The sequence below is a fragment of the Centrocercus urophasianus genome, unplaced genomic scaffold (genome assembly GCF_019232065.1).
Source record: "Centrocercus urophasianus isolate 14NV4802_14NV808 unplaced genomic scaffold, USGS_Curo_1.0 seq_23, whole genome shotgun sequence".
NCBI lineage: Eukaryota > Metazoa > Chordata > Aves > Galliformes > Phasianidae > Centrocercus > Centrocercus urophasianus.
This window is the reverse complement of record NW_024884789.1, coordinates 2,287,154-2,308,191: the sequence shown is the minus strand read 5'-3', so window position 1 is coordinate 2,308,191 and position 21,038 is coordinate 2,287,154. Positions and strand designations below refer to the sequence as shown.

The following is a 21,038-nucleotide window of genomic DNA, read 5'->3' as shown; positions in this document are numbered from 1 at the left end:
CGCCGTGCCGCCCAGCGCCGCCATGGGGGGAAGGGGAAGGGACGGGAAGCGGAGGGAAGGGGGCGCCCGCCTCCCGGCCCTGCCCCTCGGCACAGGCGCCGTGTGCGGCCCCGCGCCGCGCGCTGCCCGGCGCCGCTGGCCCCGCCCGGAGAGGGGCGGTGGGGGCGGGGGTGAGGAGGGGGACGGAGGCGGCGCGGATTGGAGCGGAACGGAGCGGAGCGGGGCCGAGGGAGGCGCCGCCCCGCAGCGACGGGCAGGGTGGTGTCGGGGTGCGGAGGGGAGTCTCGAACTCGGGACCTCGGGGTGCGGAGCCGGGGGCGGGGCGGGGCGGCGGCGCGGATCTGCCACGGAGGGTGAAGGGACCCCGGGGGGGACCGGGACTGAGACAGCAGGGCGAGAGAGAGCCGAAGGCAGAAGCCGGGACTGAGAGAACGGACGCTGAGCGCAGGGCCGGAGCCAGGGCTGAATCCCGAACCTCAGGGCGGGACCCGGCGCTGAGATCCCAGAGCCCAGCACGGGAGCCGGGACTGGGAGCCTCAGACCGGAGCCTCTCGGGGACCATCCGCAACCAGGACGGGCGGCAGCCCCAGCACGAGCCTCCATCCCTGCAGACATGCTGCTCCCGGCCAGAAGCCCCCACTTCTGCACTGTCCTCGGTTTAGCACAGAAGGACACCAGCTCTCCCCACGCCGCTGGCACACGGCCCTCCAGCCCCAGCTTTGCTTGGTGCTGCTGCATTCAACCCTGCTCTGCTGCCAGGGGGAAACGCAGGCACGAGCAGCTCCATCGTCCCCACCTTGCTAATTAAAGCCCCCAGAAATAGGTCAGGCTATTTCCATCCCGAGGCCATAATGACCGCTCAACAGGGTGAAGTGTTTCCTTTCTCTATGCCCACACTAACTCTCCACGTGCAGTTCATCTACAGAGAGCTTCGGCTTCAAACACTGCAGCCCCCGAGCCTTGACATTTTAAAGGAAAAAACCTCCAGCCTTCACATAAGCAATACATCTAGTCCAGCCCACTGCCCACCCACTTATCACTGTGGTTTCTTCCACTTCCTACGCAGCTTTGCATCTCCAACTGCCAGTCTTTCCCTTTGCATCTTATAAAAGAAGTTATTTATATTGCAGTGTCATCCACGACAAGCTCAGACGAAAGTCTCAGCATATGGCAGCCTGTTACTGAGCAAGGAGCATTGTGAAAGGGAGCACCAAAGCAGCCTTTCGTGACACAAACAGGCACGTAGGATGGGTTTTTATGGTCTTTCTACAGTAAGTGCCACATTTCTGGGAAACAGCAGGTAATGCCACAAACCAATTATCGGACACATGATGGTACATCTTGAAAAAGAATGCTTGTGAGTGGCTTTATTGCTACTGTGATAACACAAGCCTGATAGCGAGGTCAGCACCAACACGCAGCAATAAATTCCACGTGTCATAACGGTTGATTGTATTAAGCAAAAATAAAATAGAAACTGGAGAAGAAATGGAAGCCAATTAAAGAAAAGCAGGTCTGCTTTTAGTTACCAACAAGAGGAACACGGTGGTATTGTGTGACCTGTTTGTGGGAAAAGGAAGAAAAGCAGAACTAAAAGGCAGAAGGCAGGGAAAGTGGGAAAAAAAATAAAGTGTAATTCTCTGCTATGTCCCAGGATTTACAATGCTTTGCTGCTATTTCCAACTGTTGTTGACCTGATCTCTTTCTCCTGGAGCTACCCTCAGCCTGTGCCACTCTAGATTTGTTATTCCCTCTTGGAAAACTTCCTTAAAAGGAGCCTCACCCAACTCTGCTTCTCCCCTCTCTCCACTTCTTCCTCCCCACAATCGTCAGGTCCTAAAGCATAGGAAAATGACAGATGTTCAAGCTAAAATAAAAAGGCCTCTGCTTCTTTCCAAGAGAGGGAGATGTGGCACGTTTGTGAGCACGAACAGGATTACTCTCAGCGTGCTCCAGATCAGCAGGAAAAATCTCCTGATTCAAGGGAAAGATGCTGCGGCCTATGAATTGCAGGAAAAGGCAGAGCTAGTGTGGTTAAAAGGCAATAAAAAAGGAGGGTTGGGGCAGCGGAGCTGTCAGCTGGCTTCTTCCCATGAAGAAAAGGAGTTAGTCATCAGAACTGAAAACTTCATGCAACTTCAGCACACATGGAAACGATGAAGCGAGGAGCAGCGAGGAGAGGCAGCCAGCATCCTCCCCACACTGCCTTCAGAGCAGGTAGGACAGCCCTTTGGGAGCCTGCTGTGAGCCAGCAGGACCACAGTGGGACACCAATTCACAGAGTGGAGTTAAACCCAGCCCAGCTCACGTGTGAGGTGCGAGTGCTGCTCTGCCACGCTGTTTTCACTGTCCTGGGATTTCTTTTGGCACATTCCTACTTTTGGTAGAGGAAAAGCACACTTCCCAGTGCCATCCTATGCCCTATGAGAGCACATACACTCAGCCTTCCTACTGTCACAGGTCTGCAAGCAATGCAGTTGTGTGCATCACACTGCCAGCTCAAAAGGCTGAGCAGCAGCTGTATGGGTGGTGGGCAAACCCAAGCCTCACATTGCAGCAGGAGGTTGGCTGCCCTCCTTCTTCCAGGCAGGTACATTAATGCCACCCACGTGCAGGCTTCAGCCTCTACCTGGAAGAACATTGCTGCCCTGTTGTCTGAGGCTTACAGAAGCCGTAACCAAGTATGTCTGGGGCGTGCTGCCAGGGCGAGACGTCCTGCGAGCATCCCACACAGGGCTTCAGCACTGTGGGTCAGGAACTGCTTCACTTCGAAGGAACTGCAGGGAGAATCATCACTGCTGCACCGCAGCTCTCAGCACAGCCACGTCCTGCCAGGCAGCACGCAGCCAAGCAGCCCTCCACAGCACATCACCACATCTAACTGCTTTCCCCTCTTAGCACAGCTCCTGTAGTCTTCACAAATATTTGATGCTATGCATTATTGCTAGCATAAAATAAAAGGTGAGGCATTCTCCTAACGTAAATGTGCATACAAGCACAAACATGCCGATTTTTATGCAGTGTGCTTTCTATTCTGCATGCAGATTTTGTGGGATTGCTTGAGGAAATACTGTGAGGGCTCTCCCAAGTCTGAAGAGGACGCACACTGCATGCATGCAGCACACCTCCGAGCTCCCATCCCACTGCTCCTGTGAGATCAGCACACACACCAACAGGAGAGCCCCCTCGACAGCCCCGTGCAGCTTGGACTCCACATCAGATGAACAAAACAGTAATCCTATTTTTAAATGAAGAGAAAGCCATGCACTTAAAGCAGCAAACTGTTCTGTACGCGTGCAGTATAGATGCTGTCCTTTGGAATAAAGGAGCAGAACAGGAGGAAGTTTCTTCCACGTAGAGGACATTACCCTATATAGGAAAGAGAGACTGTCTTGCACTGTGATAATCCTTTTCCCCATCAGTTTTAATTGCCAACACATCCACAGTCATGAGCCCGCTTACAGGATGTGCCTTCTACCCTATGCATCTTTTAACATATTTTAAATCGTACTTAAGAAACAAACTAGTTTCCCAGTACTCCAGCAGCTTTAATTATTAATGTTCCAGTACTTAAACCGATACTGTAAAATCTACCCAGACACTGGAAAATGAGCATACTTCATACATTCAAGGTAACAGACTCACGATGGAAAAAATCTAGCTGGGCAACCAGCAGCATTTGTCTTTGTCACAGTATTTCCAGCAGCACTGCATTTTCCTGAATGATGCAGAAACTCCTGCCTCAGTTCCAGCACCCACTTTTTTCATCTCATCCCTTGACACGGACCAATCCTCATTTCTTCTCTCAGCTGAATCACTCGGAAGGCACACGTTCAAGGGACAGGAAAATGTCACCAGCTGCTGCCTGCTCTCAAGCCAGGACAACATTGCCATCCCACGGCCCAGCACCGCAGTGCAGCTCCCACGTTTGGTCGCTGCTGCCCTTGCAGCACCACAGTTCATTACGTAGCACACAGCAAGAATCTCGGTTTGTAAACCGTGGTAGAGACAGAAGAAGGAATGAAAGTATTCATTTATCACTGCAGATTTTGCTCTGTGCTGAAAATGCCTCATAGCAGGCACGCGTTTCAAAACTAAAGCCATCAGAAGTCAGATGAATCAGAGCAGAGCCTGCATATCCACCAGCCCATCAGGACAGAAATCTGCAACAAAACATGTGTTTGCACGTGGGTCAGCCCCAAAACCAAGCTGAGGAGACCTATTCCATTGCAGTCGTTGTTTGCTTTATAAAAACTCATGGAAGTTTTGGAAGATGCTGGCTCTGGAGCTGGCAATACAGGCAGGCCGTGTGCCAGCACTGGAACAGCTGGGCTGGAAGCTCACACTTCAGCTACACAGCAGTGCAGCAGGGCCAGGACGCCGCCCAGACAGCAGCCGTGTGCTCTGCCTTTGTGGTTGCAGAGCTGTTCCAAAAGCTAAGCTTCTATTCCAAAAAGGGGAAAAAAATAATAAACCCACATTTTCAGCTTACTCAAGTTTAGATTGATTTCTTCTACAGTTGGGAATTGTACTGTTTTAGGGTTCAGTGATAGCGTGGACAGAAGCACGCTGTGCCCCACTCTTGGCTAACGGTGTGGCTTTGCACCCTGGACAACATCAAAGATCCTTCACAGAGTGGATCTGATGCAGAGATATGAGCAGCTGTCAGCCAGTCCTGAATAAAATGCCACTGCCAGGGTTGGGAACAGCCTCACTGAGTGCAGAAGGCAGGAATTAAAGTGTTAGCATGGTTCAAAGACAAACCAACCCAATCCAAGCACGTGAATTAGAACCAGCACAGTCCAAGGCTCAGGGCACAGAGCAGCAGCAGAACAGCCTGGTCCCATGAGATACAGAGCTTAGGGTCCAAATAGTACAAAATAGTACACATCTTTATACATCAGTGAAATACTTGTTAGCACTCATTGCAGCACATCTGCATCCAGCCTCTGCTGGAACTGCACTTCTCCACAGAAAGGAGTAAAGCGATCATTTCCACTCCCATGATGTCTGGGTAACACGGCGGGATGCCTGGCAGCAGCTCTGCTCACAGATTTGCTGTTTGCCCTCACCTCGAGTCCACCTTCTGCTGTTCACTACCAAAAACATCTCCTCTCAGAAACGCCTTTTGTTGCTGCCAACAATTAAGCATGCAATGCAATACAAGCTCCTTCCAGCTTTTCCTCAGGTCATAACATTTTTGAAAGGCCTCAGTAAATCCAAACAAATTTTAAGTGATTTGGTTTTTGTTCAATTCCAGGACTCGGAATTGTTGGTGAATATTTAACAGAACTATGCACAGATCAGACCTCACCTGCAACTTTAAGTTTCTCCAGCATATAACGCATCTGAAAGGCCATGGAAGTCAGCCTATCTGTATTTCTCAAGCAACCACCGTTTTCAGGATGTTTTTGTCCCACCAAAGTTAGCTGCTTGTCTTAGAATACTTCAGTGCTCAAGACAGATTCCTGTTCAGCTGTTAAGTACCACGATAAGCAGCATTTTAACTCCATTGTATCAGCTCTAAGCTTGTTGTCTAGTTTCTTCCAGTTGAAGATGCTTCCAGAACATCAGCATCAGTAGATTAAGAGGCTTCTTGCAAAACTGCTATTAAAAAAAAAAAAAAAAGAACTCTCCTGAAGGCTTTTTAATATATCTTTCATAATGGCAAGTTCTTGGGAGTTCATACCAAAGCAGGAAAACAGATTTACGAGTGAGTTCACTATCATAGAATGTTTTCTGCATGCTTCACTCAACAGCTACAAGGCAACAAGCAACCAGACTTGTTTGTGGTCAAGGCAGAGCTGCTATTTGAAGTCAGAGAAAAAAAACCCTTCTGCCTGTTTCCATAATTCATGAGGCAGAGGTTTTACAAACTGAGGTTCTTCCTCCCACTCTGTTCAGTAGCTTTGAAGCATCTGATGATGAAAAATGCAAGGACTTGCAAGTTGAGGGAGGGGGAAGGAAGAGAGAAAAATGAAGTTTCAAGAAATATGTAAGTCACTGTGCTCTCTGGATATGACTCCATATCTTAGAGTTGGACAGAAACCCACAACCCCAGTCCTGGCCAGAAGCAAGACCCGAGACAGGGAAAGATCAGCATATGCTCAGCTCAGACCTGCTCATTTATTCCTTTAGATGTTTTTACTGAACTAAATCAACCCATCTTCACCATTTTATCAACACAAAGAATTGTATCTCTCTAAGACAGCAATCTGCCCTAAATGTTTTTCTGAAGACAGCTCCAAGACTGTTATTTGTTTCCCCAAACTCAAGGGGAAGGAGTTTGCCATAGGCACAAGACAACCCAGTTGTTTTTACTGATGAAGATCTTGAAAAATCTTTCCCTGCCTCTGTTTTCTGTTTGTTTTAATGTAGATGAAAACCTGAAGTTCTCACACTGCACTCTGTTACAGTAAGGAAAATTCAAGCATCAAAACGTACAGAAGTAAGGAAAGTAAGAAAAAACTCACGCAGCTCTGTCTCAAGATAGAACACCTCAAGGATTTCCATTTCACTTCATCTTCTCTGTGCGTTACAACACCCACCCGTAGGTCTGGAGTAAAAGGTTCTTCCTTCTTCCATTTTGTTAGCTGGCAACTTTAAAACTTCACAGCAATATGCTGCTGTTATTTACAGCCAACAGAAAACCACGGATCAGTAAGGAAACTGTACCTACACACAGTGTATTCAAAGCTAGCCATCATACACACTGACAAGGCCTTGCAAGCATAAGCATTTAGAAGCAAGTTCTCAAGCAGCCCTAAACTATATAACAAGGTACTGATACAAACATAATGCCTACCTACAAACCCAGCAGTCAGGCACACACAGATGGGAGCTATTTCATTCTTCACCAAGGACAGCCTGGATTTTAGTCATCTTTTGCATTTGTGCCAGAAAGAGTAACAAGGGGACTGGGGGGGAGAAAAGCATTCTTACGATGACCGATTGCAACTTTATTTTCTGTCCGTGTTGCTGGGTATGTCAGAAGGATGAAGACCCCATGTGCTTCTGCTATTGGTCCCGTACAGTCTCTCACGTTACACGTTTGGTGGTCACAGGCTCTTTTCAGGGGGAAAAAGAACAACAGCTGATTGTGCTAGACAAGCTGAGAGCAAGGTAAGAACACACATCAGAATCCAGCAGGGCCATTCAGGACAGCCATGCAGCCAGGCCATCAATTCACATTGTGAGACACCTTCAGAACAGAAAACAGAGCAGCAGCTCTTTGCATTGCTGAGGTGAAACCCTGACACCACATGGCCAGTGCTGAGTGCAGTCCTGCTGCCAGGAAAACAGGCACCACACAGGGCTCAGGGCAGGTCGGGCTGCTCTTTCCCCTTTGAAAGTGCTGACCATGTCCAAGCTGACCATGCTTGTGAATGCTCTCCTCCTCAAACTGTATTTGTTAGCAGCAATTTGGAAAGAAATTTGGCTCTGCTAAGAGCAAAAGTCTTTGTTGTCTACTTTCTTCATTCAAATTCAGCTAGGATGAAGTGCCTAACAGCTACTAACCCAGCCTACCCGTGTCACAATCACTGCAGGTGGGGAAGGCAATGGGGAGTTGCACTTGCTAAGCTCGAGGAAGTCTGATTTGGTCTTAACTGAAGGTGATTCTTCTAGAAAGCACAATTTTGAACACAGAACACCTGAGGAAAACAAAACGGTTAAAAAACAAATGAATCACTTAAAGACAAGCCAACAAAACAGCCACTGTTTGTGGAGACAACCAACTGAAAACGATTTCATTTGATCTCACATGTTTTGCTTCACACACATATACAAAACGCTTCAGCATTCCTCTTCCTCCACATTCACTGCACAGGAACATATGCCTTCCATATAAAAAGATGCTGTAGAAAACCACAAGATTGTAAATACTACATTCATGATTTGTTTGCAATTATATTTAATATTAATGTATCGTTTTTACAAAGCAGTGGAAAATAAAAAGAATAGCAAGAAACCCTCATCTGCTGCCTAGCATCAGTAATCCTCAGTGGTTTGTTCACCATTTATAAGGAAAACATCATACAAAGCTGCTTGTCACAGAGCCTCTTCCACAATAAGGAGCTTCTGGTGCAAACCCAACGCATCTGTCAGTTCATCCAGGTTTCCTCAAAGGCCCTCCTTCTAAAATTGAACCTGTCTGCCAATGATAATATTCTTCCCTCCCATGTATCTTCCAGCCAAACACAGTAAATCCCATTGCATGCATGTAAGGTTGGCGAAGCCCCTCGTTGTTAAGCAGGTAAACTGAGGTCTAGACATTGATTTGCTTGAGGCCAGACTTCTGGATGGTCAGCCATGGAACCCAGCTCTCACAACCACAAATGATCCTCCTGGCTGGAGGCTACTTCCTCACTAAAGAGAAAACAAAGTGACTAATTACACTGATATTATTTCTTCCTTCACCCTCTCTTAGAGGATCAGGTATTTTTCTCGTGTAGCTGCTGTTAATATTCAGAAATGGTGTGAATCTGTGTTAACACCTGTGCTCAAACAAATCCCAAAGGAGTCAGTGTGACAGCAAACTGTAGGCAGCAGACAGTGGGTAAGCTGAAGGGACCCCAGGCAGGTTAGCCTCATCCACCTGCAGAGGGGCCCCTACGGCCTGGTCTCCAGGAACAAGTTCCACCTCCTTCTCCAGACAGGGGGTTATAGCCTGGAAGGACAGATGAGAAATCCACAGTCACAGCCAACAGGAATTTGCCAACACGCGTGGAACGCCACAATTAAATTTCACAATGATTTGCACCTTATTGCACGGGGAGCAACTCAAGGAAAAAATGAGGAAAAGGAAAACAGAGAAATTATCCAGACTTGAGAAGGTTCATTCTATAGTGCTGATGGTAAAAGCCATTGCAAAATGTTTGTGTTCTACTTGGACCACGGGGATTAAATTAAATTGAAATTAATTGCCACTTAATTCCTCTAAGTCTGCATTAAAGCCTTAATGGTGCTCTGCAGTTGCAGCAGAACAGTAAGGGTTTATCTGTCCTCCAAGAGCCCGAATAGCTAAGGACATCAAATAATCATGGCCTGGGTTGCAAAGGCCCACAATGATCATCCAATTTCAACCCCCTGCTGTGTGCAGGTCACCAACAGCAGACCAGGCTGCACAGAGCCACATCCAGCCTGGCCTTGAATGCCTGCAGGGATGGGGCATCCACAGCCTCCTTGGGCAGCCTGTTCCAACTCTGTCACCATCTTCAAATCATCTTTTATTCCTGTCCTGCATGGAATATTCTAAAGGTCAAAAAACTGTAAGACGTGTCTTTAAATGAATTAGAAAAGGCAAACGTGTGCAGTGAGGCAAACAGCCACTTCAGCTGAACCTCCTACTGCCACAGCTACAGGCAACTTCATGTTATGAGTAAGTACTAGGAAAGATTCAACGTGGCAAATACCTTCACTCAGTACAAGGTAAAGGAAAGTGGGAAGCCTGCTGCTAGCCTTGCTAACGAGCAGGTTTCAAAGCAACCTGTCTTTCTGAAACTTTGTCTTTGAAGCTCGTTTTTCTCATATAGCAAAGTTCTGCTTTCCAGCTCAATTCAGCAGCTGAACAGTACAGATGGTTCTTTTGCTTCATCCGTAGCTAACTCACGAGGAGATCAGAGACCTCTAATTCTATAATCTGTTAGTTGAGCCAAGATTCTATGATTCTATGATTCTGTTCAGCTGAAACTAGGACAGGTAGCATCTGGAAGGATGCCTCAGCCCAGCTGCCCCAGTCATGTTTCCCAGCACATGAAGGAAATGTGCTAAGAGAAAGCATGCATTTCTCATCCCTGTAGTGGTCAGTGTTCTGTGCAGGAGCTACAAAAGATACTGGGCAGCAGCAGACACTCGACTGCATATAAAGGATGAATCAATCCATCAGACAGTTCCTTCAAACGTTGCCAGCAGCTGTTGGTATGGGTGCTCAAAGCAGAACTCAGCACTGAACTGCTACTGAGATGCAATACTCTTTAATCAAGAATCATAGGGTTCAATACATTCAATCATGTAATTTACTCACTCCTGCACCCTAAGTGCATTTCCCTTTTACCTTGTTGTGATTGAGGTTTATCTGTATAATCCAATCCACTGTGGAAAAATCATTATTAAATTATGATAAATTAACAATTGCAAGTATAGCAAAAGTTGTTAGGCCAAGAGGAGAGAAAGGACAACAGCTGCACAGCTGATTCACAGCAGTGATCCTTATGTGGAGGATTTAAGGCTACAGACAACAAGTAATTAATCCATCAAGACAAATTTCAGTGGTTGACATTAAGTGTGGTGGTAAGACAGTAATGGTGGTTGGCAGCCATTCTATGGGTCAGCAGGATTTGTGCATCCAGCAGTCGTTACCTCAACACTGATAAACAAGGCCACATTCTTCTTAGGGAAAGGTTTCAGTGGACGGAATCTACATAACACAAAGTAAGATTTTCTTCTTACACTTCATTATTATTGCAGGTGACTAAAGGACAGACCAAATGGAATTAGATGGCTTTCAAACAGTGAAGGAGGAGTCCCAGAAGTATTGCAAGAGCCTGTAGTTTGAGTCACAACAATCTCAGTGAGTTATGGCCAAAATGCTGTCTCTCCCTGGGGAAAAGCACGAGGGAGCTTCCTGCTGCTCTGCCCAAAATTCAAACAGACCACAGTGGGTAGAGCTAAAGAACTCACTCGTAAGGCACATTTTGTTTCCTCCTTGAATGAGAGAAAAATGATGGGTAATTATGTAACGGCTTTGTGCACAGCAACACGAGCTGTGCCTCAAGACAGAACACCTCAAGGGTTTCATACTCACCACCTCCTCGCAAGGGCTTCTTGTTTGGTTTAGATTTCGGGACTGCTGATGAGGCGGAGGCACCAGATTCTGCTTCTTGCTGTTCACCAAAGCAAACATTGCTCAGAACTCAGTCAGTGTGAACTTCAGCTGATCTAATTACGTGCACGTAACCTGATTAACAACACAGTTGTTACCTGACTCAGTTTCAGGTTTCCTTTATAACTTTTTCCTTCTTGCATACTTTCCCACATTTCTATCTTCTGCCTTCGCTTCTGTTCTTCAAGCTAAGAAACAAAATGAGGACACATCAGACTAAGATTTTAGCATCAGTTGCCATTGCTACAGGAACAGCTACAGCAGGGTACACAAAAGCCACTGGATCCATCTTTACCTGATGCAGTATCTCAGCTTACAGAAGCATTGACTTTCTAAATGCTCAAGCTTTCCCTAGGTCAGAACAGCAACCCCTCTTTCCCCAGCACATACAGATTTGGACTGCAGCTTATTCTGACACCTTGATGCTTGAAAGTACAATAAAACTGAGTGGCCAGCTTAAATCATTAGTCTATGGAAAGGACGAAGCATTGCATCTGATGGTCACTGGATGCACAGTGAAGGGTTCTACAAAGCAAAAGGTGCTTTTCAAATTAGCAAGATAACCAGCTATGCTTCTGGAAGTGTCAGTTATAAGCTGAAATCTGGATGTAGCTGATTTCAGAAGCAAAGATGAAAGAACCAGGATTAATGAGCAATATTAGTGTTTTGCTGATCACATCCACTCTTCTACATTGATTTACAACTCCAAGATGGCAAGGCCCAAAGTGTTCCAGCCAAATACATTCTTGCAGAGAAGCATTAATCACGTCAAGAATGAGCAAAACACTAACCATATCAATCACTCTCATTAACTAAGAGCAGGAGGACCTCAGGCCAACACATCATACAAGTACACTGAACGGCCATCATGATACCTAATGCCTGTTATCACAAAGTGCATCAACCATATGAAAAGCAGATCGGATGAAGGAGGGAGAAGAATCCCACCTCCCCCATCCCAGCAGAGGGATCCAATTCTTCTGGTATCTAGCATGGTATGCAGCTTTCTACAGCAGCAGCAAAGCACCTGATGACAAGTTAGGGAGTTAAAGAAAGAACAGCTCTCCAGTTACCTGTCTTTGTTTTTCTTTGTATCTTTCTGCTTGTGCATTCAGCTCCTCTTGCATCCTCAGACGAGATGCCAACAAAGCTTCTTGTCTCCTTACCACCATGTCAGGCTCTAGGGAATAGTCAGAGAGTTTGCAACGCAGTTTAAAATGGACTCTAAACGGTATCCTGAAAGAACCACAATAAGGAAAGGCACACATCTCTCACTGCAGCAGCTCCACAGAAAATCACAGCTCAAGTTCAGTTTGCAGCTGATTTTTTACAGTAACTCATATGCTGATTTAAATTTCATATTTGAATATTTTTAGAGCAATTGCTTTAACGAGCTTTTAACGAACATGGACACTGATGGAACAAACCCATACAAAATTAACATCCGAGCATCTAGGATATTTGCTTCTATTTCTGAAGCATTTGCTCAATACAACTTCAGAAATATCATCCATGCTTCACAGGAATCCCATTTTTATCCACAGAACTTGTTTGATGCAGAAGCAGAAGGCAATCAGCCCACATCCACTCCTCCTCCTCCTTGGAATTGCTGCTGCTGCTTGGGTTACAGCAGCAAAGCAGAGGCACATTTAACATGCTCTATCAGCAGGGAAATTACTCACAAATGTCAAACATATCTCAACAGAAAACTGGCAGCCTTGGGAAACCTACATTAAGAAACTGCCTCCCTTCACCATCGGCCTTTAGAAGATTGGCCTTCTCACCCAGAGGTGGTGAGGCACTGAACAGGTTGCCCAGGGAGGCTGTGGATGCCCCATCCCTGCAGGCATTCAAGGCCAGGCTGGATGTGGCTCTGGGCAGCCTGGGCTGCTGGTTGGTGACCTGCACACAGCAGGGGGTTGGGACTGGATGATCACTGTGGTCCTTTGCAACCCAGGCCGTTCTGTGATTCTATGAAGAAGTTAAAAGAAAGATGCTACCCAAACCAAGGGTAAATATCACCTTTTTCTTTTTTCCCCAGTTACTGAAGTATCTCCAACATTTGTTTGACTCCTTAAGTGTTTGTTACCACCCAACAAATGTGAAAAAGAAATTCAAGTGGTTTCAGGAATTTTGTTTTATAGGCAGATCTGGCAATTGAACCAAGATTCAATTATGACACAAAAGACCATCAGCAGAATAAAGGCATGTAAATAACATTTTCTGAGGCCAGCGTGCCAGAGGGATTAATGCCAATCACTCATTCTTTCAGCAGATCCATAAGGAAAGACCATGATTTACAGCAACAAGTCTTCAAGAGAGGCAAGACCATAACCCTGTGAGATTTTCAACCTCTGCCACACTTAAAGGGCAACACAAGCCAGAGGCAGATACACCCCAAAGGTACACAATCCTAATGGAGTAGGAATTGTGAAGGAATAATTCATAGAGACAATGAATATTAACCAAAAGTTTGGCTTTTTTCAAGCCTTTAGCTATTGCTTTTCTTTGAGAATTCTCTTTTTATACTTGACTGCAGCTCCTTTAAAGCATGTGGCTCTCTAAAATCCTGCACTGTCAGAGCAGTTATTCCCTTGCACTGCCCTGCTCCTTTTCTCCCAATCTCATTACTTCGTGCCCCAATCCCGTCACATTACAGACTTTTAGAGGCATTTCTCTTGGTTTAAACTTTCCTTATTGTTGCTATTCAAAAAGATCTGTACAGTTTTGCAGACCTTACAATCATAGGCTCATTAAGGTTGGGAAAGACCCCTGAGTTCACCAAGCCCAAGAGCACCCCAAACCCATCCCACTGCGCCCACTGACCCCGTCCCTCAGCCCCACATCTCCACAGCTCCTGAACATCTCTGCACAGTGACTTCACCACCTCCCTGGGCAGCCCGTGCCAACGCACCACTGCTCTTTTTTTCCTGACATCCAACCTTTGGTCCAACGTCAGGCCTTCACCTCCCATCCCATTGCTGTTACCTGGGAGCAGAGGCTGAACCCCCCCCCCCAACACCACACCCTCCTCTCAGGGATCAGCAGAAAGCAATAAGGATTCCTGAGCCTCCTTTACTCCAGACAGCCCAGTTCCCTGAGCTGCTCTCCACAAGACTGCGCTCCTTCACAGCTTCGTTGCCTTTCTGTGGACACAGCCCAGCGTTAAGATCCCCCTCTGCAGAATACCTTCTCGCTGCCATGAAGCAGCATTCTGCACGTGTGGAACCGAACAGCTGTCAGACAGCTGAGCAGCCCCCCGCAGGCACCCGGAAGCCGACAGCCAGGATGAGCACACAGCCCTCAGCGCCGTACAAACCTATGTCTGCTCCAGCTGCTCCTCGCTGGCTGCTGGGCCTCATCCCCCACCGCGAGGAAATCTTCTGCACGACGAGATAGATGGCGACGCAGGCCAGCAGGACGTACCAGCCATAGCTCGACAGCAGGGCGCCCACTGGGAGGGGAACGAAGCGTCGCTCGCGGCCCCTCAGCACGGACCACCGCCGCCCGAGGCAGGCCGGACAACGCGGCTCCAACCGCGGCTCCTCACACCGCCGCCCCCGAGGCCCAGCCCCCCCGCCTCACGCCCGGTTCTCCTCACCCGCTCCCCTCACCCCACCGCTCCCCGTCTCCACCCCGGCCCCACCCGTGTGCTGCAGCAGCTCGAGCCCTTCCCGTTCCACAGCCGGTTTCCCCGGGCCCGGCCCGGCTCCGCCGCGGTCCCCGAGCTCCATGGCCCCGCTGCCGCCTCACGTCCGGGAGCCGCCCCTCCGCCAATCACCGCCCTCCCCGTCCTCTGCCGCCTGGCGGACAGAGAGCCAATAGACAAACGATAGAGATGACATCACAGCCGCATAGACCAATAAGAAGAAGGGAAAGGCGAAGGACCAATCGCAGAGCTAGCCTCTCCCCCCGGATGCAGGAAGTAGGCGGGGCACAGGCAGAGCGGGCACGGCGCTTTATTGAGCGCGGCGCGGCACAACGCCACGTGGGCAGCTCGGCGTCGGCGGGAGCTACGAGCCGGTGGGGACGGGATCTTCCTCCATCTCCTCCTCGGCGTCCTCGGCCGAGCCTGTAAGAGAGCGGAACGCAGCGCGATGAGCGCACGCTGTGAGTCTGGTGCTGCACGCGAGATGCGGGTCCGGCCGTGAACGCTCTGCCGGCCGGGCAGATCGCGCGCTGAGTGCACGGACCGAGGGAGGTGGTCCTGTGCCATCCCAACCAGCAAATCACAGCCATCTCACATCTGTGAGGTTTTTCAACGCCCTCCCAGCGTAACCTCCTTGTTGAGATCACACGAAGGAATCGAAAGAGGGGGGTTCTGTTTAGGAAAGAGAAGCAGCACTGTCACCTGGTTTTCGTTCTCTGCCGGGGATCTGGCCGGCTTGCAGCAAGCCTTTCAGCCTCTCCACTTCAGCCAATGTTGAGGCATTTGCTATGGCAGTCTGAAAAACAGAAAGAGGAGCACAGTGAATCTTCACGTGCAGCACATCAGCCCACAGAGAATAAACACAGCAAGTTGGTTTTGTTTTGCAGGTAAGTTAAGCCAAGCACAGTCTTGTTCCCCCCAGTTACACAAGCTGAGGCGTCCTGGGCAAGCTCTAGGCTCACGAAGTTGTAGTTAAGTTTTCCATATGACACGATAGAAGCTACAGAAAAAGCACCTAGAACAAACAGCCTTCTGTTCTACTCATCTGAACAGTCAGCCGTTGCCAGGAAGAAGAAAACATTTCTTCAGTTGGGATTCCCAATTGTTTTCCTCTGCTTTTGTCTGAGCGCTGTTGAGCACACTCACCTTAATTGCCTCAACATCACCCGGCGAGGGCCCGGCTTTCTTTTTGTCTGTTGGCAGACCAGCGCCTGGATTGAAGCTTCAGAGGAAAAAGCAAAGAGGTGCCATTACTCCCTGGGAGGAGTGCGTGCTTCTCTTACTTCCAAACCAGGTTTGGAAGCATTTCATTCAATCAAGTGTAGTATCTTATCTTTGTTAACAAACTGATACAGTGATGAATTGCCTCCTTCAGAAACACCAACCACTTGTCCTCGCTGTCCCATCCCCCCTCCCATCTTTTCATCTGCTCATAACAAGAGGCAGACTGACATTTTATAAGCAAGTAGCTGACAAAAGCCGTTGGATTTGGATGTTGTTGAACACACGGGAGGTCTGTTACCATTACAGAAAGCAGAGTGGATAAAGACAGAGTAAATGAAGTTGGATTTCCTCTTCTGACATGTCTAATGGGATATTGTGACAGCCCATACATAAGCCTATGTTAGGAGAACACATCTGTCTCTGAAAATGGAAGTCACAGAGCACACAGCTGGAAAGAACTTCCTGAAATAGTGACCCAGTTCAGAGACCTGCAGCCTCTCCTGCAGCTGCACATGGACATTTGGTGTGTTTATTGGGTATTTAGTTCAGTGATTTACTTGCTCTAATGCTATCACAGACCTCAATCATTTCCACTCACAAACCATCGTGAGCCCATCTGTTAACAGTTTCAAATGTTCACAGTCACTGGCAAATCAGATTTTTCAGTTCCCAATCAAAACTGAGCAAACAACAGCCACCTCTCTGCAGTAAAGTAACAAAGAGCAAAAAACCAAGAAGTTTCCTGCATACTGATATACAGCAACCCACCCTGACCAGATTTCTGAGATGTGTTCACCACCATCCAAAAACTAGGGATGTCTCAGGGCAGTCGTAATGCTGCACACAAAGTGGTGTTTCTGAAGGAGAATGCCAGTGGAAGTGTTTGTTTTATCTTACGTTTTGGATCTCCTGGCAATATCCTTTGCAAGCTGTGCACCCCGTTTGCCCTTGAACATTTTCTCTGCCTCCTGTCGCTCCTACAGCGATACCACACACACAAAGTTAATTTGAGAACGTAGCATTGTGCAAAGCTGCTGTCTTTGCAAAGAAAGATGCTCTGGCTCATCTTCAGTGAACAACAGCACGAGGAGAGCAGGCATAAAAACAAGCACCAACACACTGCCACACTGCACTCGAGGTGCATCACGTCAGTGCTCCTGCAACAACAACCCCACGCTTCTACAGGGAAAGCAGAGGGCTCTGCTGTCATCTCTCATTCCTTTCTCTAGGTTTGTCTTACCACCACTGTTAGCAGCCAGAAAAGTCAGACTAAACAAACAACAGCAGCAAAACATATTAAAACTAATGAAGCAGACTGTATCCTTAACAGTGTGAAACCATCAAAGAGAAGCATGGCTTTCAGAGCCTCGCAGGACACAGAGTTTCATACAGTTTACAACTGGGGCAAAAAGCTCCTTGTTTTCACTACAGTCCCAAGAGTTAACAGGAGAAAAGGTCTCCATCTGGTGTTCAATCAGAAGGTGGCAGACTTACTTTGAGTTTCACTTTCTGAAAATCCAGCACTCTGACTTGGGGAACTTTGTAGATAACATATAATCTGTAATGCTTCTTATTTGTTACTGGATTCCTTAAAATGCTACAAGGCAAATAAAGGTCATCAAGAGTTACTTAGTTTGAAATATATTACAATAAATTACAAACAGTGGCTTTTCTTTTCAGGATGACATACCTCAGGTAAGTCAACGATTTAATACTTGACAGTGGATCCAGTTCACCCTATGCAATGGGAAGAACAGAGTAAGAATCTCAAATCCATTTCACAGCCATCAAATATTTCAGAACGAAGCTCCTGAGCTCCTGGCTCTGAAAGAGGAACTAAAATCCCCCACTCCTTTCAAGCTCACTTGTTTGGAAACAGCAGCATTTGTACCATTGTGGCAAATGACTGCAGTGAGTCAACAGTGTTCCATTCAATGGCACTGTATGCAATTTAAAACTGAAGAGGTTTGGTTTCACTATGGAAAACACACATCCCAGAAAAAGGAAAAAAACCAAGACAGTAACAAAGCAAGTTTCAGTCCTAACACATAACTAAGAATTGTAAGCTTCAAGCAGACCTGCTGGCTATTAAATCTGCATAAATGGATTCAAATCTAATTTCTACACATAAGACAGCAACAAAACCAATAAAGTTGCACTAAGGCACCTTGCTTATGAATTCATTAATTCAAAGGAAGAACATGAGAAATTGTGCTCTTAGGTTTTCTACTTTTGAGTAAGAGACAAAAAAAGTTCAAAGTGCATTTTCATATCTTAAAAAAAAAAAAACCACAACAAAACCAGGGGCTGTTTATTCAGTCCAAAATTAGACCTAAAATATTTCATTTCAAGGTATTGAGGTCACTTCCCTGAGTGCTCCTTAGGGGACTCTCGTTTGCATTTTAGAGACCAAGCAGAATTACTACAGTTAGTTTAGCAGGAAGCCCACCAAGACTTTGACTGCTGCTCCACTGCATGCTGCAAATGATGTTCATTAGGATACATGCACCACCACGACTACCAAATTCACATCATTCTGAAGAAAAAACTAATCAGAAAGGTGACAAAAACGCACAGTTTAGAGCCATTAAGATGTTTTCTGCATCAATAACTTACCAGTTCAGATATGTTGTTGTTGGTAAGAATGAGCTCTGTGAGACTGGGCAGAGCTTGTTCAAGTCCTTCCCCAATCCGACTACAGAAGAACAAAAAAGAACAAAGATTTCACCTTTGGCTGGAAATTAACAATGATGAACGTATACACAGAAATACAAAAATCACAGAATCATTAAGGCTGGGAAGACCTCTGAGATCATTCATATTAGGTTAGATGTTAGGAGGAAGTTTTTCACCCAGAGGGTGGTGAGGCACTGAACAGGTTACCCAAGGAGGTTGTGGATTCTCCATCCCTGGAGGCATTCAAGGCCAGGCTGGATGTGGCTCTGGGCAGCACGGTCTGGTGGCTGGCGACCCTTTATTTAGCAGGGGGTTGGAACTACATGATCATTGTGGTCCTTTGCAACCCAGGTCATTCTATGATTCTATGACATGATTCGTTCAGCCCACCCCCACCATTCCCACTAAACCACATCCCTCTGTGCCACATCTCCATGGCTCTGGAAAACCCCCAGGGTCAGTGACTCCAGCACCTCCCTGGGCAGCTGTGCCAATACAGAGCTCCTCACTTAAACAAAACCAAGTATGGCACCAGCAGAAGTTTGGGTTAGCACAGCTTTCTAACAAAGCTAGCATAAAACACTAGCAGCCACTGTAAGGGCATGAGGTGCAGCACAGCAGCCCAGTTCATTCAGTTGCAGGTATCCTTGTCTGTGTGTCTCTGAATGTGAGCCAACAGTGTGCCCAGGTGGCCAAGAGGGCCAGTGCTACCCTGGCCTGCATTAGAAATAGTGTGGGCAGCAGGAGCAGGGAGGTGATCATCCCCCTGTACTCAGCACTGGTGAGCTGCACCTCGAGTACTGCACTCAGTTTTGGGCCCCTTACTACAAAAAAGGCATTGAGGCCCTGAAACGTGTCCAGAGACAGGCAACAAAACTGGTGAGGGGTCTGGAGCACAGGTCTTATGAGGAGCTGCTGAGGGAGCTGGGATTGTTCAGTGTGGAGAAGAGGAGGCTCAGGGGAGACCTCACTGCACTCTACAACTTCCTGAAGGGAGGCTGTGGTGAGGAGGGGTTTGGCCTCTTCTCGCAGGCAACAAACAGGACCTGAGGAAATGGCCGCAAGTTGAACCGGAGGAGGTTTGGGTTGGACATAAGGAAGAACTTTTTCTCTCAGAGTGGTCAGGCACTGCAATGGCTGCCCAGGGGGGTGGTGGAGCCGTCGTCCCTGGCAGTGTTCAAGAGGCGTCTGGATGAGGAGCTGCAAGATCTGGCTTAGTGCCTGCGGTAGCAATGGTAGTGGGAGGGCGGTTGGACTGGATGATTTTGTAGATCGTTCCAACCTCATGATTCTATGATTCTACTATGGGAGTAGTGAACGAACTTCAAAGACTCAAAACAAATTCCAGACCCTGCATCTCACTGTCTTTCTGAAAACGGAACACAGACCTGGGGCAGAACTCTGCAATGAACAAAGCTGGCTAATTGAAGGCTGAAGCAAGTACTGAGCGTTATTTCTTCCCCATAAAGCAAACGTTTCTACTCCTATCCAGTACTGAAAGATGCAGGCACACTTCTCTTCCCAAAACCATTCTCGCCTGTCCCAGGTCCCGTCAGATCACAACACAAGCACGTACCAAATCCTGTTGTTATTCATCAGAAGAGTTTTCAGCCTTCTCAACAGAGGGAACCCATCCAGTTTCCGGATCTCATTATCCGAGAAATCAATCGCATCAAACTGATCCAACGTGGCCCCTAAGTTCTCAATGACGGGGATTTTATACCCTGCGGGGGGGGAGAAAAGCAAGGAGGGGAACAGCGCCCACAGGTCAAGGAAAGAAAGGAGGCGCAGTGCCGCTTCGGGGGCAGATCTGAGCGGGAAGAGCGGGAAGAGCCGCAACAGCCGCACAGCCGCTCCGCAGCCCAGCCCGTTCCCCTACAGGCCCCGCGCCGCCCAGCGCGGCCCTTCCCGCGCACGCCGCTCCCACACGGGCCCGCGCCTCCCCCCCCCCCAACCCAGGCACGGCTCCGCCCGGCAGATCCGTCGCACCCCGCAGGTCGAGCTCGCGGTCTCGGACGGCGTTGGTGTATTGAGCCGCCTGCTCGATCAGCTCCGCCGTCAGCTTCACCATCCCGCCAGGCCGCGCCGAACCGCCAACACGCCGGACCGCCTTGCCAGCCGAGCGCCGAGCAGCCGAGCGCAGCCGAACACAACCGAGCGCAGCCGAACACAACCAAGCGCAGCCGAACACAGCCGAGCGCCGAGCAGCCGAGAGCAACCGAGCGGGGCCGATCTCTGCCGAGCCCCGCCAGGCCGCGCAGCCGAGCGCCGAGAGGGAGTGGGCCGTGCTCTGCTCCCTTCAGCTCCTCCTCTGCAAAATGGCGGTCGGGGGGGCGTTGCGTGGAGGTGGATTTCCTGAACGTCCCGGACTGGAAGGGAAGGGCACAGATCACGGAATCACAGGATCACAGGATCACAGCGTGGTTGGGTGGGAAGGGACTTCGCAGGGTGCTGCAGAGAGGAGCATCCACCGCCTCCCGGGGCAACCTGTGCCAGTGCATCACCAGCCTTACTATAAATAAAGGCCACGTTTTCCTCCACAACTCTGCTGTGATCACAGCTGAAGCACTTCGGCAGCTTGTCAGCAGAGGGAACTGATGTCCTATG

General features: G+C 48.2%; 3 protein-coding genes across 6 annotated transcripts in view; all 3 read right to left on the bottom strand.

Moving 5' to 3' along the window:
• CHSY1 (chondroitin sulfate synthase 1) overlaps positions 1 to 24 on the bottom strand; it is a 61,547-nt gene extending 61,523 nt beyond the window's left edge. The window contains exon 1 of the mRNA XM_042824517.1: positions 4 to 24. Coding sequence (XP_042680451.1) covers positions 4 to 24 — 21 coding nt within the window. The remainder of the gene's footprint in view (positions 1 to 3) is intronic.
• A 7,871-nt stretch (positions 25 to 7,895) lies between these two features.
• SELENOS (selenoprotein S) lies at positions 7,896 to 14,635 on the bottom strand. Of its 4 annotated transcripts, XM_042824046.1 has the most exons (7): positions 14,529 to 14,634; positions 14,202 to 14,336; positions 11,956 to 12,062; positions 10,981 to 11,070; positions 10,805 to 10,883; positions 10,360 to 10,417; positions 8,582 to 8,668 (listed from the first exon to the last, which is right to left on the bottom strand). In XM_042824046.1, the coding sequence occupies exons 1-6, from the start codon at positions 14,614 to 14,616 to the stop codon at positions 10,404 to 10,406; spliced, it is 513 nt and encodes a 170-aa protein (XP_042679980.1). In that variant the 5' UTR covers positions 14,617 to 14,634; the 3' UTR covers positions 8,582 to 8,668; positions 10,360 to 10,403. The 4 variants fall into 4 exon arrangements, with proteins under 4 accessions (XP_042679978.1, XP_042679980.1, XP_042679981.1 ...); XM_042824044.1 differs by lacking the exon at positions 10,360 to 10,417 and having other exon boundaries at positions 7,896 to 8,668; XM_042824047.1 differs by lacking the exon at positions 8,582 to 8,668 and having other exon boundaries at positions 9,953 to 10,417.
• Positions 14,636 to 14,723: 88 nt separating this feature from the next.
• Positions 14,724 to 20,555, bottom strand: SNRPA1 (small nuclear ribonucleoprotein polypeptide A'). Its single transcript, XM_042824042.1, has 9 exons — positions 20,421 to 20,555; positions 20,008 to 20,155; positions 18,372 to 18,450; positions 17,446 to 17,492; positions 17,250 to 17,352; positions 16,653 to 16,732; positions 15,678 to 15,753; positions 15,234 to 15,327; positions 14,724 to 14,954 (listed from the first exon to the last, which is right to left on the bottom strand). Exons 1-9 carry the CDS (start codon positions 20,500 to 20,502, stop codon positions 14,896 to 14,898), a joined length of 768 nt encoding a protein of 255 aa, XP_042679976.1. The 5' UTR covers positions 20,503 to 20,555; the 3' UTR covers positions 14,724 to 14,895.
• Between the last annotated feature and the right edge of the window lie 483 nt (positions 20,556 to 21,038).